Genomic DNA, 15,765 nt, shown 5'->3' on the forward strand with positions numbered 1-15,765 from the left:
ATACATCATATTAACAGTGTGTCTAATTATCACATTATAATTATATATAATTATAATTATAAATATATATATATAAAAATCATATATATATGATTTAATATTTATATATTAAAATCATATATATATAATTTTAATAGGATTTAATAGGATTTAATATATAAATAATATATGTAATATATATATAAAAATATAGATATAAATATATATATAAATATAAAAAATATATAATTTAACATATAAATTTAATAGGATTTTTTAATAGGGATTTTTCTATAACCCCCCTCCCAAACCCCATAAAAAAAAACCACAATTCCACATTTTTTCCATAACTTTTTTTTTTTTTTTTTCCCAATAAAACCCTTTATTAAACTCGCGGCCGCTCACTCCATGGGCGGCTCCAGCAGGTAGCCATTCTCCGCCCCCAGGTAGCCATCGGGGGCCTGCATCCCCTCCCCGGGCAGGAACATCTCCGAGTCCCCGGCGGCTCCGGCATCGCCTCCTCCTCCTCCTCCTCCTCCTCCTCCTCCCTCTCCTCCTGCTCCTCCTCCTCCTCCTCCTCCTCCTCCCGCCGCTCTCTCATCGCGCCTCTCCCTCTCCCTCTTGTGCTCCCTCTCCCTCTCCCTGTCCCTCTCCCTCCTCCGCTCCCTCTCCCGGTGCCCGCGGCGCCGCTCCCGCTCCCTCTCCCTCTTCTCCGCCTCCCCCGCCATCCCCTCGGCGCCCCCCGCCTCCCCCCCGCCGCCCCCCAGCTCCTCGGGGGTCTCGGGCGGCTCCAGCCCGCTCTCCTCCTTCTTGTCGCGCTCCCGCTTGCGCTCGCGGGAGCGGGAGCGGCGCTTGCGCTCGCGCTCGCGCTCCCGGTCCTTGCTGCGCTCCCGGCTGCCGCCGCGCTTGCGCTCGCGCTCCTCCTTCTCCCGGCTCCGCGTCCGCCGCCGCCGCTCCCGGGAACGGGAACGGCGCCGCTCGCGCTCCCGGGAACGCTCCCGGCGCTCGCGCTCGCGCTCACGCTCGCGGTCCCTGAAACGGGAGAGAGAGGAGAGAGGGGTCAGTGAGGGGTCACCGAGGGGTCACAGGGGTCACGGAGGGGTCACAGGGGTCATGGCAGGGTCACGGAGAGCTCCCGGGAACGCTCCCGGCGCTCGCGCTCACGCTCGCGGTCCCTGAAACGGGAGAGAGAGGAGACAGGGGTCAGTGAGGGGTCACAGGGGTCACAGGGGTCACCGAGGGGTCACAGGGGTCACAGGGGACATGGCAGGGTCACAGGGGTCACCGAGGGGTCACAGGGGTCACAGGGGTCATGGAGGGGTCACAGGGGTCACAGAGGGGTCACAGGGGTCATGGAGAGCTCCCGGGAACGCTCCCGGCGCTCGCGCTCGCGGTCCCTGAGAGGAGAGAGAGAGGAGAGAGGGGTCAATGAGGGGTCACCGAGGGGTCACCGAGGGGTCATGGAGGGGTCACAGAGGGGTCACAGGGGTCATGGCAGGGTCATGGAGAGCTCCCGGGAATGCTCCCGGCGCTTGCGCTCACGCTCGCGGTCCCTGAGAGGAGAGAGAGAGGAGACAGGGGTCAATGAGGGGTCACCGAGGGGTCACCGGGGTCATGGAGGGGTCACAGGGGTCATGGAGGGGTCACAGGGGTCATGGAGGGGTCATGGAGAGCTCCCGGGAACGCTCCTGGCGCTCGCGCTCGCGGTCCCTTAAAGGAGAGAGGGGTCACGGGGGTCATGGGGGTCACGGAGGGGTCACAGAGGTCAGAGAGGGGTCATGGAGGGGTCACAGAGGGGGTCACGGAAAGGTCATGGATGTCACTGAGGGGTCACGGAGGTCATGGAGGGGTCATGGAGGGGTCACGGGGGTCACAGGAGGTCATGGAGGGGTCATGGGGGGTCACTGAGGGGTCACTGAGGTCACAGAGGGGTCACGGGGGTCCCTGAGGTGTCCCAGGGGGTCCCTGAGATGTCCTGGGGGAATCCCTGAGGTTCATGACCCATTCCAGGGGGTCCCAAGAGAGTCCTTGAGGTGTCCCAGGGGTCCCTGACCCATTCCAGGGGGTCCCTGAGGTGTCCCGGTGGTCCCAAAGGTGACATCGTGGGTCTCCGGGGTCCCCTGTCCCCTCCCCGGGGGTCCCAAAGCCCCCCAGGACCCCCCCACTCACCGCTCGTCGTAGCGGGAGGTGTCGTCCCTTCCCGAGTGCCGGATGTTGACGTCGGCACCGCCGCGCCGGGTGCCCCCCAAACCGCCCCCTGAAGGGAGAGAGGGGTCAGGGGGACCCCAAAACCTGAGCCCAAACCTGAGACCCCCCAAACCGCGCCCTGAAGGGAGAGAGGGGTCAGGGGGACCCCAAAACTGACCCCAAACCTGACCCAAAACTGACCCCAAACCTGAGCCCCCCCAAACCGCCCCCTGAAGGGAGAGAGGGGTCAGGGGGACCCCAAAACTGACCCCAAACCTGAGACCCCCCAAACCGCCCCCTGAAGGGAGAGAGGGGTCAGGGGGACCCCAAAACCGACCCCAAACTGACCCCAAAACTGACCCAAACCCAAGCCCAAAATGACCTCAAACTGACCCAAAACCTGAGCCCAAACTGAGACCCCCAAACTGCCCCCTGAAGGGAGAGAGGGGTCAGGGGGACCCCAAAACTGACCCCAAACCTGAGACCCCCCAAACCGCCCCCTGAAGGGAGAGAGGGGTCAGGGGGACCCCAAAACTGACCCAAAACTGACCCCAAACTGACCCCAAACCTGAGACCCCCCAAACTGCCCCCTGAAGGGAGAGAGGGGTCAGGGGGACCCCAAAACCTGAGACCCCCCAAACCGCCGCCTGAAGGGAGAGAGGGGTCAGGGGGACCCCAAAACAGACCCAAACTGACCCCAAAACTGACCCTAAACTGACCCCAAAACTGACCCCAAACTGACCCCAAACTGACCCCAAACCTGAGCCCCAAGAGCCCCCAACTTGCACAAGGACCCCTCCCAATTTCAAGGAGAAACCCCCCCAAACTGGGGGTGAAACTCTTTCCTAAGGGCACAAAACCCCCCAAATTCAGGGGTCCTCATTCAGGATCCAGAACCAGCCCCGAAATTCCAAATCCTCCAAACCCGGGAGACCCCAAAAAAAACCCCAAAATCCCCAACTTCAAACCCAAAAATAAAGCCCCGAATCGAGGTTGAAACTGGGTTTTAGGCCTGGATTTTGGGGAGGGGGGTGGGTTTAATTTGGGGAGGGGGGAAGGGGGTTTATATTGGGGAGGGGGGTTTAATTTGGGGAGGAGGGGTTTAATTTGGGGAGGGGGGATTTAATTTGGGGAGGAGGGGTTTAATTTGAGGAGGGGGGGTTTAATTTGCGGAGGGGGGGTTTAATTTGGGGAGGGGGGTGGGTTTAATTTGAGAAGGTGGGGTTTAATTTGAGGAGGGGGTGGGTTTAATTTGGGGACGGGGGGTTTAATTTGGGGAGGGGGGGTTTAATTTGGGGAGGAGGGGTTTAATTTGAGAAGGGGGGTGGGTTTAATTTGAGGAGGGGGGATTTAATTTGGGGAGGGGGGTGGGTTTAATTTGAGAAGGGGGAGTTTAATTTGGGAAGGGGTTTAATTTGGGGAGGGGGGGATTTAATTTGAGAAGGGGGGTGGGTTTAATTTGAGGAGGGGGGGTTTAATTTGGGGAGGAGGGGTTTAATTTGAGAAAATGGGGTTTAATTTGGGGAGGGGGGTGGATTTAATTTGAGAAGGGGGGTGGGTTTAATTTGAGAAGGGGAGTTTAATTTGGGGAGGGGGGTGGGTTTAATTTGAGAAAGTGGGGTTTAATTTGAGGAGGGGGGTGGATTTAATTTGGGGAGGGGGGTGGGTTTAATTTGAGAAGGGGAGTTTAATTTGGGGAGGGGGGTGGGTTTAATTTGAGAAAGTGGGGTTTAATTTGGGGAGGGGGGGTTTAATTTGGGGAGGGGGATGGGTTTAATTTGAGAAGGTGGGGTTTAATTTGGGGAGGGGGGTGGGTTTAATTTGAGAAAGTGGGGTTTAATTTGAGGAGGGGGGTGGATTTAATTTGGGGAGGGGTCTCACCCAGGCGCCGGGGCCGCCAGCCCTTGACGGTCCTGCCCCGTTCCACGTCCACCAGCACCCGGCGCCCGTCGATTTTCTTCCCGTCCGCGTGTTTATAGGCGGCTGCAAAATATTCGGGGAGGGGGTCCCGAGGGGGGAGGAAAAGGGGGAGGGGTCAGCCACAGCGGGGCCGGGTCAGCCCGCCCTCCCCCTCCCCAAAAAAATCACCCCCCTCCCCTCCCCTCCCCCCAAAAAAATCCCACCCCAAAATTTCCCCCCCCCCCCCAATTCCAAAGGGCTGAGGCAGCCCCGGGATGGGAGAAAATAAATGGGGGGGGGGCTTCAAGGGGTGCCCCCCACCCCCAGAAATGAGCTGGCTGTAAAGGAAAGGTGGGTTAGGGAGTGTGAGACCCCCCCCCAAAAAAAAATTAATCCCCCCCCAAACCAATGGCACGGAATTTTGGGGGGGGGGGTCACCCCCTTCACCCGGACACCGACACACCTGGATTGGTTTTTGGGGAGGGGTCTCCTCCTTTACCCCCCAAATCGATATTTTGGGGAGGGGTCTCCTCCTTTACCTGGTTATAACCCCCCCAAACTGACATTTTTGGGGGTGTCACCTCTTTTACCTGGTTAAGACCCCCCCCAGATGAATTTTTTTGGGGTGGTCGCCCCCTTCACCCGGACACCGACCCCACACACACCTGGATCGGTTTTTGGGGAGGGGTCTCCTCCTTTACCTCCCAAACCGATATTTTGGGGAGGGGTCTCCTCCTTTACCTGATTACGACCCCCCCAAACTGACATTTTTGGGGAGGGGTCACCTCTTTTACCTGGTTATGACCCCCCCCAAGATGAATTTTTTTGGGGGGGGGTCACCCCCTTTATCCAGTCACCGACCCCACACACACCTGGATCGGCTTTTGGGGAGGGGTCTCCTCCTTTACCCCCCAAACCGATATTTTGGGGAGGGGTCTCCTCCTTTACCTGATTACGACCCCCCCAAATCGATATTTTGGGGAGGGGCCACCTCTTTTACCTGGTTATGACCCCCCCCAATGAATTTTTTTGGGGTGGGGGTCACCCCCTTTATCCAGTCACCGACCCCACACACACCTGGATTGGCTTTTGGGGAGGGGTCTCCTCCTTTACCCCCCAAACCGATATTTTGGGGAGGGGTCTCCTCCTTTACCTGATTACGACCCCCCCAAACCGACATTTTTGGGGAGGGGTCACCTCTTTTACCTGGTTAGGACCCCCCCCAAGATGAATTTTTTTGGGGGGGGGTCACCCCCTTTATCCAGTCACCGACCCCACACACACCTGGATCGGTTTTTGGGGAGGGGTCTCCTCCTTTACCTGGTAAGGACCCCCCCAAACCGACATTTTTGGGGGTGTCACCCCCTTCACCCCGACACTGACCCCCCCGACACCCCATTTTTTTTGGGGGGGGGGCTTCACCTTTTTTACCTGTTTCTCAACCCCCTCAGATTCATTTTGGGGGGGGGGGTCACCCCCTCCACCTGCACACTCACCCCCCCCCCCACCCTAATTTTGGGGGGGGGGGTTTCACCCCCTTCACCTGTAGATTGACACCCCCATTTTTTTGGGGGGGGGTCACCTCATTTACCTACACATTGCCCCCCCCCAATTAAATTTTGGGGGGTTTCACCCCCTTCACCTGTAGATTGACACCCCCATTTTTTTGGGGGGGGGGTCACCTCATTTACCTACACATTGCCCCCCCCCCCCCAATTAAATTTTGGGGGGTTTCACCCCCTTCACCTGTAGCTGACCCCCCCAACACCTCATTTTGGGGGGGGGTCTCCTCTTTAACCTGTTAAACACCCCCCCCCCCATAATTTGGGGAGGGGTCCCCCCCCCCAGCGCTGCCTTACCTGAGCTCACCCCCCCCCTCCCCCATTGTTTAATTTAATTTGGGGGGGGGGCACCGCCATTCGGGCCCCCTCCCCCTCACCCCCTGACCCTCTTCCTGCCCCCCCCTCCCCAAATCTCCCCTCCCCCCCCCCCTCCCCTCCCCCTCCCCCCTCCCCCCCCACTCTCCCGTTCGAGTCCTGGGTGCGGTGGGGGGCGGGTCCGTGTCCCCCCCCCCCCGGCCGGGGGGGGCCCCTCCAGACGAAGCCGGTCCTGGACAGGCGCTGGGGCCTTACCTGAGACCCGTCCTACCTCACACAGCCCCCTCCCCAAAATAAACCCCCCCCCACCCCCGCATCCCACCCCCCACAAAAAAAAACCGGGCTGGGGTGTGGGGGAGGGGCTGAGCCCCCCCGCCCCCCCCCTCCCCCAAAACGCCTCTTTAACCCCCCCCTCCCCCACCGCGCCCCCCCCTCGGTCGCTGGGACCGGGGAGGGGTCGCACCCCAAATCCTGGGTTGGGGGTGGGGGGGGGCTGAGCCCCCCCCCCCCTCCCCAAATTCCCGCCCCCCCCCAAACCCGCCCCTCCCCCCCCGCTAAGGGAGCTGTCCCCTCCCCCCCCTCCTACACGAACATCCAGGCTCCTGGGGGGGGCGGGGGTCCCCAAAATGTTCATTTTTGGGGGGTGGGGGGGGGGCGCCGTGGGCACCTCCCCCTCCCCGGGACCCACGTGGGGAGGGGGCGCTCGGAGCCCCCTCCCCCCTTTCCCCTTCCTCCTCCTCCTCCTCCTCCTCCTCAACAAACGCGGGGGGGGCACCTTTGGGGTGGGGGGGGTCCTGCCTTGACACCCCCAATTTGGGGGGGGGGTGGGGGGTCCTTGAGGGCCCCTCCCCCAAAATCTGCGTGGGGTGGGGGTGGGGGTGGGGTCACGTGTCCCCAGCTCAGCAGAGACTGAGTGGGGGAGGGGATGGGGGGAGGGGGCAGGGGGGGTTCGGAAATTTGGGAATTCCAGGTGGGAATCGCTCCCTGCCCGCGCTGGGAAGGGGGGGGGTCCATGAGGTGGGGGTGGGGTGGGGGTGTGGGGACCCCCCCCCCCAAAAAAACACGAGGGGGGGAGGGGTCGATAAATTAAAGGGGGGGAGGGGCAGATAAAGCTCAGGTGGGGAGGGGGGCGGGGCTCCGACCCTGCCGCCCCCAGCCCGGCCACGCCCGGCTGCGAGAGGAGGGGTCTCCCCCAAAATCCAAACCCCCCCCCCCAAAAAAACTCCTCCTTAAAAAAGAGGAGGGGGGTGGGGGACACAGGAGGGGTCCGGGAAAGGCGGGGAGGGGGAGGGGAGCGCTCAGGGGCTCCCCCACCCCCCAATCCCCCCTCCCCCGTCCTGCCCCGGGCGGTGGTTTTGGGTGCGTTCGGGTGTTGTTCGGGTGTTGTTTTTGGGTGGGAGGGGGGTATGGAAGGTGTCTTACCAGGATACAAACCCTTATACCAACCATAGACTGAGGTGTGGAGGGGGGAGCATTAGGATCAGCTGCAAGCCAGCAGTGGCAAAAGCCATCACAAAGGTGGCTGCAGTGACAATAAAACAGTGTTAATACAACCCCGGCCCCGGACACCGGCCTCGCTCCCGCCCCGCCGCACGCCCCTGCAGCCGGGGAACACCCGGAGAGCCGGGGAACACCCGGAGAGCCGGGGAACACCCGGAGAGGGGATATCCCTGCATCTGGGGAACACCCGGAGAGCTGGGGAACACCCGGAGCTGGGACACCCCTGCAGCCGGGGAACACCCGGAGAGCCGGGGAACACCCGGAGAGGGGACATCCCTGCATCTGGGGAACACCCGGAGAGCCAGGGAACACCCAGAGTGGGGACACCCCTGCAGCCAGGGAACACCCGGAGAGCCGGGGAACACCCGGAGAGCCGGGGAACACCCGGAGTGGGGACACCCCTGCAGCCAGGGAACACCCGGAGAGCCGGGGAACACCCGGAGAGCCGGGGAACACCCGGAGTGGGGATATCCCCGGAGCCGGGGAACACCCGGAGAGCCGGGGAACACCCGGAGTGGGGACACCCCTGCAGCCGGGGAACACCCGGAGAGCCAGGGAACACCCGGAGAGCCAGGGAACACCCCTGCAGCCGGGGAACACCCAGAGAGCCGGGGAACACCCGGAGAGGGGACACCCCTGCATCTGGGGAACACCCGGAGAGCCGGGGAACACCCGGAGTGGGGATATCCCCGGAGCCGGGGAACACCCGGAGAGCCGGGGAACACCCAGAGAGCCGGGGAAACACCCGGAGAGGGGATACACCTGGAGCGGGGATACACCTGGAGTGGGGATACACCCGGAGCGGGGATATCCCAGGAGCCGGGGAACACCCGGAGAGCCGGGGAACACCCGGAGTGGGGATATCCCTGGAGCCGGGGAACACCCGGAGAGGGAAACACCCGGAGAGGGGACACCCGGAGCAGGGATACACCTGGAGTGGGGATATCCCAGGAGCCGGGGAACACCCGGAGAGGGGAAACACCCAGAGACAGGACACCCGGAGCTGGGATATCCCAGGAGCCAGGGAACACCGAGAGAGGGGTTACACCAGGAGCCAGGATACACCCAGAGCGGGGTTACACCTGGAACGGGGATACACCCCGAGTGGGGACACCCAGAGCGGGGATATCCTGGGAGCAGGGTTACACCCGGAGCCGGGGAACACCCGGAGCGGGGTTACACCCAGAGTGGAGTTACACCCGGAGCGGGGTTACACCTGGACTGGGGACACCCAGAGCGGGGATATCCTGGGAGCTGGGACACCCGGAGCAGGGTTACACCTGGAGCAGGGACACCCGGAGCCGGGATATCCCAGGAACCGGAACACCCCCGGAGCGGGGACACCCCCGGAGTGGGGACACCCTGGGGTTTGGGGTATCCCAGGAACCGGGACACCCCCGGAGTGGGGACACCCGGAGGCGGGATACACCTGGAACGGGAATACACCCAGAGTGGGGACACCCGGAGCAGGGACACCCCCAGAACCGGGACAGCCTTGGACTGGGACAGCCCCAGGTTTGGGGTACCCCCAGAGCTGGGACACCCCAATTTGGGATATCCCCAGATCCAGGACACCCCAGATTTAGGATACCCGATTTGGGACACCCCGGATTTGGGACACCCCGGATTTGGGACACCCCAGATTTGGGACACCCCGGATTTGGGACACCCCGGATTTGGGACACCCCAGATTTGGGGAGCCCCCAGAACCGGGACAGCCCAGATTTGGGACACCCCCAGGTTTGGGGTAACCCTGAAGCTAGGACACCCCGGATTTGGGACACCCCGGATTTGGGACACTCCAAATTTGGGGTGCCCCCAGATTTGGGACACTCCAGGTTTGGAACATCCCTGGATTTGGGACACCCTGGATTTGGGACACTCCAAATTTGGGGTGCCCCCAAATTTGGGACACTCCAGGTTTGGAACACCCCCAAATTTGGGACACCCCAGATTTGGGACACCCTGGATTTGGGACACCCCGGATTTGGGACACCCTGGATTTGGGGTGCCCCCAGGTTTGGGACACCCCAGATTTGGGACACCCCTGGATTTGGGACACCCCAGATTTGGGACACCCCTGGATTTGGGACACCCCAGATTTGGGACACCCCGGATTTGGGACACCCCAGATTTGGGACACCCCGGATTTGGGACACCCCGGATTTGGGACACCCCGGATTTGGGACACCCCAGATTTGGGACACCCCGGATTTGGGACACCCCAGATTTGGGACACCCCGGATTTGGGACACCCCGGATTTGGGGTGCCCCCAGGTTTGGGACACCCCAGATTTGGGACACCCCAGATTTGGGACACCCCTGGATTTGGGACACCCTGGATTTGGGACACCCCGGATTTGGGACACCCCAGATTTGGGGTGTCCCCGGCTCGCCCGTCCCGAGGGAGGGGTGCAGGGTCAGAGACGGACAGAGAGCGGCGCCGGCACGACGCGCCCGCCGCAGGATGGACTCGGCCAACTGGACACTGGCCAACGGCTCCTCTGCGCGCACACTCGGCCAATCGCAGCTCCGGCCACAACTGGACATCGGCCAGTGGCCAGTTTGGTCAGCGGAAGGCTCGGCCAATCGCAGCTCTGGCCACAACCTCGGTGGCCAATGAGAAATTTGGTCAACGGAAGGCTCGGCCAATCGTAGCTCTGGCCACAACCTCGGCCACCTGGACGTTGGCCAATGGCGAGTTCGGTCATTGGCCAACTGTAGCCTTGGCCAGCTGTAGCCTTCTGGTCAACTGGAGTTTGGCCAGTGGTAGCCTCGGTCACCCGAAGCCTTGGCCGGTGGTAGGTTGGCCAATGGTAGCCGGGGCTGCCGGTAATTTGGCTAATTAATTTAGCCAATGGTAGATTGGCTAACCAAAGCTTAGGCCAATCACAGCCTTGGCCAATCACAGCCTTGGCCAATCACAGCTTGGGCCAATCACAGCTTTGACCAATCACAGCTTTGGCCAATCACAGCCTTGGCCAATCACAGCCTTGGCCAATCACAGCCTTGGCCAATCACAGCTTAGGCCAATGGTAGCCATGGCTGCTGGGAGTTTGGCCAGCTAGAGCCTCGGCCAATGGTAGGCTGGCCAATGGCAACCAAAGCCTCGGCCAATGGCAACCAAAGCCTCGGCCGATGGTAGCCCTGGCTACCTGGAGCGGTGGCCAATGGCAGCCCTGGCCAACGGTAGCCTGGCTCACCTTTGGCCAACCACGCCACGGGCCAACACCAGACTGACCGACCGAACCCTCGGCCATCGCTGGGCTACCGGGACCGCTGGCCAACGGCGGCCTCGGTGACCGACTGACCACCCGGAGCCCTGGCCACCGGTCTGCTGGGCTACCTGAACCTCGGTCCAGCTGGCCCTGCGCCTGTAGCCTGGGCTACCTGAACCTTCGTGCCACTGGCCCTGCGCCTGTAGCCTGGGCTACCTGAACCTCGGTCCAGCTGGCCCTGCGCCTGTAGCCTCGGCCAGCAGCTGGAGCTGGTCGGTGACCTGCACCTCGGCCTCCTGCAGCCTTGGCTACCTAAATAGGGCCGTCCCTAGCCTCGGCCACCTGCAGCCCTGCTGCTGGTAGCCCTGTCCACCTGTACTCCGGCCACCAACACCGATGGCCGCCTGTAGCCCTGACCGCTCGCCGTTTCGGCCACCTGAGCGCTGTCCGCCTGTACCCTTGGCTACCTGCACCTGGCCTCTCGGTAGCCTCGGCCACCCGAACCCTCTGCGCCTGTAGCCTTGTCCACCTGTACCTCGGCTAGCGGTACCTTTGGCCGCCTGTAGCCGCACGCCCCGCCCCCGCTACTTACCTGTCGGGCGGGGCCGGGCCCCCCCAGGTGTGGGTGGGGGTGGGTGGGAGGTCGGACATGCGGACTGGGGGGGCTGGGGGAGGTTGGGGGTCCGGGCGGGGGCGGGGGTACTCACAGTGCATGTCCCGCTCGTGCTCGTACTCGATGAAGGCGTAGCCCCGCGGCTTCCCCGAGCGCTTGTTGTACACCATGTAGATCTGGGGGACAGGGGACAGGTGAGGGACAGGTGAGGGACAGGTGGGGACAGGTGAGGGACAGGGGAGGGACAGGTGGGGACAGGTGAGGGACAGGGGAGGGACAGGTGGGGACAGGTGGGGACAGGTGACAAGTGAGGGGACAGGTGACAGGTGCGGGACAGGGGACAGGTGTGGGGACAGGGGAGGGACAGGTGGGGACAGGTGAGGGGACAGGTGACAAGTGAGGGGACAGGTGAGGGACAGGTGAGGGGACAGGTGAGGGGACAGGTGAGGCACAGGTGGGAACAGGTGAGGGGACAGGTGAGGGGACAGGTGACAAGTGAGGGGACAGGTAAGGGACAGGTGAGGGACAGGTGAGGGACAGGGAACAGGTGAGGGACAGGTGAGGGACAGGGGACAGGTGAGGGACAGGTGAGGGACAGGGGACAGGTGTGGGACAGGTGAGGGCACAGGTGTGGGGACACAGGTGTGGGGACATAGAACAGGTGAGGGACAGGTGAGGGACAGGTGAGAGACAGGTGTGGGACACGTGTGGGGACAGGTGGGGACAGATGAGGGGAGACAGGGACACAGGTGAGGGACAGGTGTGGGGACAGGTGGGGACAGATGAGGGGAGACAGGTGGGGACACAGGTGAGGGACAGGTGAGGGACAGGTGAGAGACAGGTGTGGGACACGTGTGGGGACAGGTGTGGGGACAGGTGGGGACAGATGAGGGGAGACAGGTAGGGACACAGGTGAGGGACAGGTGTGGGGACAGGTGGGGACAGATGAGGGGAGACAGGTGGGGACACAGGTGAGGGACAGGTGTGGGGACAGGTGGGGACAGATGAGGGGAGACAGGGACACAGGTGAGGGACAGGTGTGGGGACAGGTGGGGACAGGTGACAGGTGAGGGACAGATGTGGGACACGTGAGGGACAGGTGTGGGACAGGTGGAGACAGGTGAGGGGGGACAGGTGTGGGACATGTGATAGGTGTGGGGGGACAGGTGAGGGATAGGTGAGGGGGGACAGGTGAGGGACAGGTGAGGGACAGGTGTGGGGACACAGATGTGGGACAGGTGTGGGGACACAGGTGAGGGGACAGGTGTAACGCCCCAAAAACGGGCTGGGGGACAGGTGTGACACAGGTGTGACACCCCAAAAACAGGCTGAGGGACAGGTGTGACACCCCAAAACGGGCAGGGGGACAGGTGTGACCCCCCTGGACAGGAATGGGGGGGTCAGGGGGTGTTTTTTGGGGGTGACCCCCCCCACTCACCCTCTTGATGGGGCCGTAAACCTCAAACTCCCGGCGCAGCTTCGACTCCGTCGTGTCGTAATTCTGGGAACAAAACCACAGGGGTGACCCCAAATTCTGCTGGGGGGGTTCCCCAAAACCTGAAGGGACCCCCAAGGACCCCAAAAACCGGTGGGAGTCCCCCCAAATTGGGGGGGGGACCCCGTTTCCTCCCCCCAGCACTCACCACTCTGGCCACGAAGAGGGTTTTGAAGGCATCTCCTTGAGCGTTGGGGTCGTTGTGGGGGTCCCCTGGGGGGATAAAAAGGGGGTGAGGAGGGGTCAGAGGAAAAGGGGGGACCCCTCTCAGCCCCACGAGACCCTCCCCAGCCCCACAGGATCCCCCTCCCCAACTTACAGAGCTTGAGCTCAGACTCCACCTCCTGCTGCCTTCGCTCGATCTTCTCCCGCCGCTGTGGGGAGGGGAAAAAAAGGGGGAAAAGTGACCCAAAAACAGGGGTTGGGGTGACCTCAGGGGGTCCCCAAACCCACAGGCTCCACCCACAGCCCCCCAAGATCTGTGGGGAACCCCAAGAATCCCAACAGGAGAGGACAGAACCCGGGGGGATCCCCTAAAACCCCGCCTAAGCTGAGATCTGGGGGGACAACGCCCCGCTGGTGCCAGTTTTGGGGACCCCCAGAGCAGTCCCAGCCTCGTGGGGAAGGGGCTGAGCCCCCCTGGAGGGGGCTGCACCCCATTTTGGGCGGGTTCCCCCCCCGTTTTGGGGGGTTCTGGACGTACCTTGCGCTCCATGCGCTCCTCGCGCGTCTCGGCGCGCGTCGGCGGCGGGGCATCGCGGGGGTCCTGGGGGGACACGGGGGGGGTCACAGAGGGGTTTTGGGGGGGTCCTGGGGGGTTTTGGGGGTTTGGGGAAGGGTTATGGGGGTCTGGGGGGGGTCCAGAATGGGGTTCTGAGGGTGATTGGGGGATGTGGGGGAAGGCAGGGGAGAATTACGGGGGTCCAGAGTGGTTTTGGGGAATTCTGGTGTGGGGGTTTGGGGGTCTGAGGGTGTTTTGGGGGTCTGGGGAGGAGGTTTGGGAGTCTGGGGGTGGGGTTTGGAGGTCTGGGGGTGGGGTCTGGGGGTCTGGGGGGGAGGGGGGAGGTTTGGGAGTCTGGCAGAGGGTTTGGGGGTCTGGGGGGGAGGGGGGAGGTTTGGGAGTCTGGCAGAGGGTTTGGGGGTCTGGGGGGGAGGGGGGAGGTTTGGGAGTCTGGCAGAGGGTTTGGGGGTCTGGGGGGGAGGTTTGGGGGGAGGTTTGGGGGTCTGGGGGGGAGGTTTGGGGGGAGGTTTGGGGGTCTGGGGGGGAGGTTTGGGGGTCTGGGAGGGGGAGGTTTGGGGGTCTGGGAGGGGGATTTGGGGGTCTGGGGGTGTTTGGGGGGGTCTGGGAGGGGGAGGTTTGGGGGTCTGGGAGGGGGATTTGGGGGTCTAGGGGGTGTTTTGGGGGTCTGGGAGGGGGATTTGGGGGTCTGGGGGTGTTTGGGGGTCTGGGAGGGGGATTTGGGGGTCTGGGGTACCTCAAACTCGCGGATGTAGGGGGCGATGCCGCTGTAGGGTTGGTTGTGGTGCTTCTCGTGGGGTAACTTCTCGAGGGGGGGCAGGTACGGGATGGGGTCCCGGGGGGCAAAAAGGGCCAAAAGGTTGGGGGGCAGGAACTGCGTCATCCTGGGGGGCTCTGCAGGGGTGGGGAGGGGGCACAGGGTGGGTCAGGATCACCCCGAGCGCCACACACCCAAAAATGCCCCAAATCCGCCCTCGCTGCAGCCACTTTATCCCACACCGGACCCCCCAAAAACCCACCCCGACCCCCTCAACCCCACCTTGGACCCCCCCCAAATCCTCCCTGAGCCCCCCAAGAACCCCCTGCAGAGACCCCCGAACACCCCGCGCACCCCAACAACCCCAGAGCCGCTCCGGACCCCCACAACCCCACCCCGAGACCCTCCCGGACCCCCCCAAATCCCCTCAGAGCCTCACACAACTCCTCCGCCAACACCCGCAGCCTCCCTCAGACCCCCAAAACCCCACAGCAGCCCCCCCCCACACCCTCACAGACCCACCCCAGACCCCCCCCCACCCTTCCGGGCCTCTTCCCCGTCCCTCCCCCGGTTCTTCCCGCCCCGTTCTGCCCCCGGGACCCCGCGGAGCCCCTCAGGGCCCGTCCCCGCCCCCCCCGGCCCTCACGGACCCCGCGCTCCCTCCGGCCCGGCCGCTCCGCGCGCGCCTCCCCCCCGCGCATGCGCGGCCGGAAGTGAGGAAAACACCGGAAGTGGCGGCGAGACGGGGGCGTGGCCGGTAACGGCTCCGCGAGGCGCGGCCAAAGGGGGCGTGGCCAAAGGAGAAAGGGGGCGTGGCCCGTAGAGAGGGCGTGGCCTGGCCGTGGTAACAGCGCGGCCACGCCTCCCGCCGCGCGCCCTGGCAACGTGGGCGGGGCCTGCTAACAGGCGAGGGTTGCCATGGCAACCGAGGACATCCTCTGTGCCCCCCCATAGCAACGTGTAGGGGGAACAGCCCGTCTCGTTGCCATAGCAACCAGGTTAACGCCCACCCCTCCCTTAGTAACCGGGGTGAGGCGGCCCGTGCGATTGCCATGACAACCGAGCGGACCCCCCCCCCCCCATGTCACATCCCCTCCCGTTGCCACGGCAACCGCGATGTCGCTCCCCCCCCCCCCCGGTAACCGCCAGGGGAGGGGGGGGACACACCCCGTCCCGTTGCCATGACAACCAGAGTGTCACCCCCCCCCCCCCTCCAAACCCCACGGGACACCCGAGTGCCCCCCCCGTGTGTGTGTCCCCCCCCCCCAGGGGACCGCGGGTGACCGGATGACCCCGGAGGGAGGGGGGGGAGGGGGGGGGGAGGACCCGGGTGTCCGGTCACCCCCCCCACCCCCCCCACCCCCCCCCCCCCGTTATTTTTAGCGCGGGGGGGAACCCGACACCGCGGGGCCACCCTGTCACCCTGTTTACGGGACAGCGGCGGTGACAGCGGGACGGCGGGCCGGGGACACCCGGTGACACGGGCAGGGGGGGGTTGGGG

General features: G+C 63.3%; 1 protein-coding gene and 1 long non-coding RNA gene across 2 annotated transcripts; both read right to left on the minus strand.

The window, feature by feature from the left end:
- Positions 1-313: 313 nt before the first annotated feature.
- Positions 314-15,001, minus strand: SNRNP70 (small nuclear ribonucleoprotein U1 subunit 70). Its single transcript, XM_086871651.1, is given in 12 exon segments — positions 314-490; positions 493-577; positions 579-1,011; positions 2,149-2,236; positions 4,048-4,149; positions 11,368-11,449; positions 12,712-12,774; positions 12,917-12,981; positions 13,088-13,142; positions 13,472-13,534; positions 14,244-14,401; positions 14,915-15,001. Coding segments are annotated over 11 exon segments (1,293 nt in total). The 5' UTR covers positions 14,391-14,401; positions 14,915-15,001; the 3' UTR covers positions 314-380.
- Positions 4,485-6,037, minus strand: LOC147647545 (uncharacterized). Its single transcript, XR_015281491.1, has 2 exons — positions 4,767-6,037; positions 4,485-4,604 (listed from the first exon to the last, which is right to left on the minus strand). It is a non-coding gene; the product is annotated as an uncharacterized LOC147647545 (long non-coding RNA).
- Positions 15,002-15,765: the final 764 nt, after the last annotated feature.

Source organism: Cyanistes caeruleus, chromosome 36 (assembly GCF_971803275.1).
Source record: "Cyanistes caeruleus chromosome 36, bCyaCae1.hap1.1, whole genome shotgun sequence".
Taxonomy (NCBI): domain Eukaryota; kingdom Metazoa; phylum Chordata; class Aves; order Passeriformes; family Paridae; genus Cyanistes; species Cyanistes caeruleus.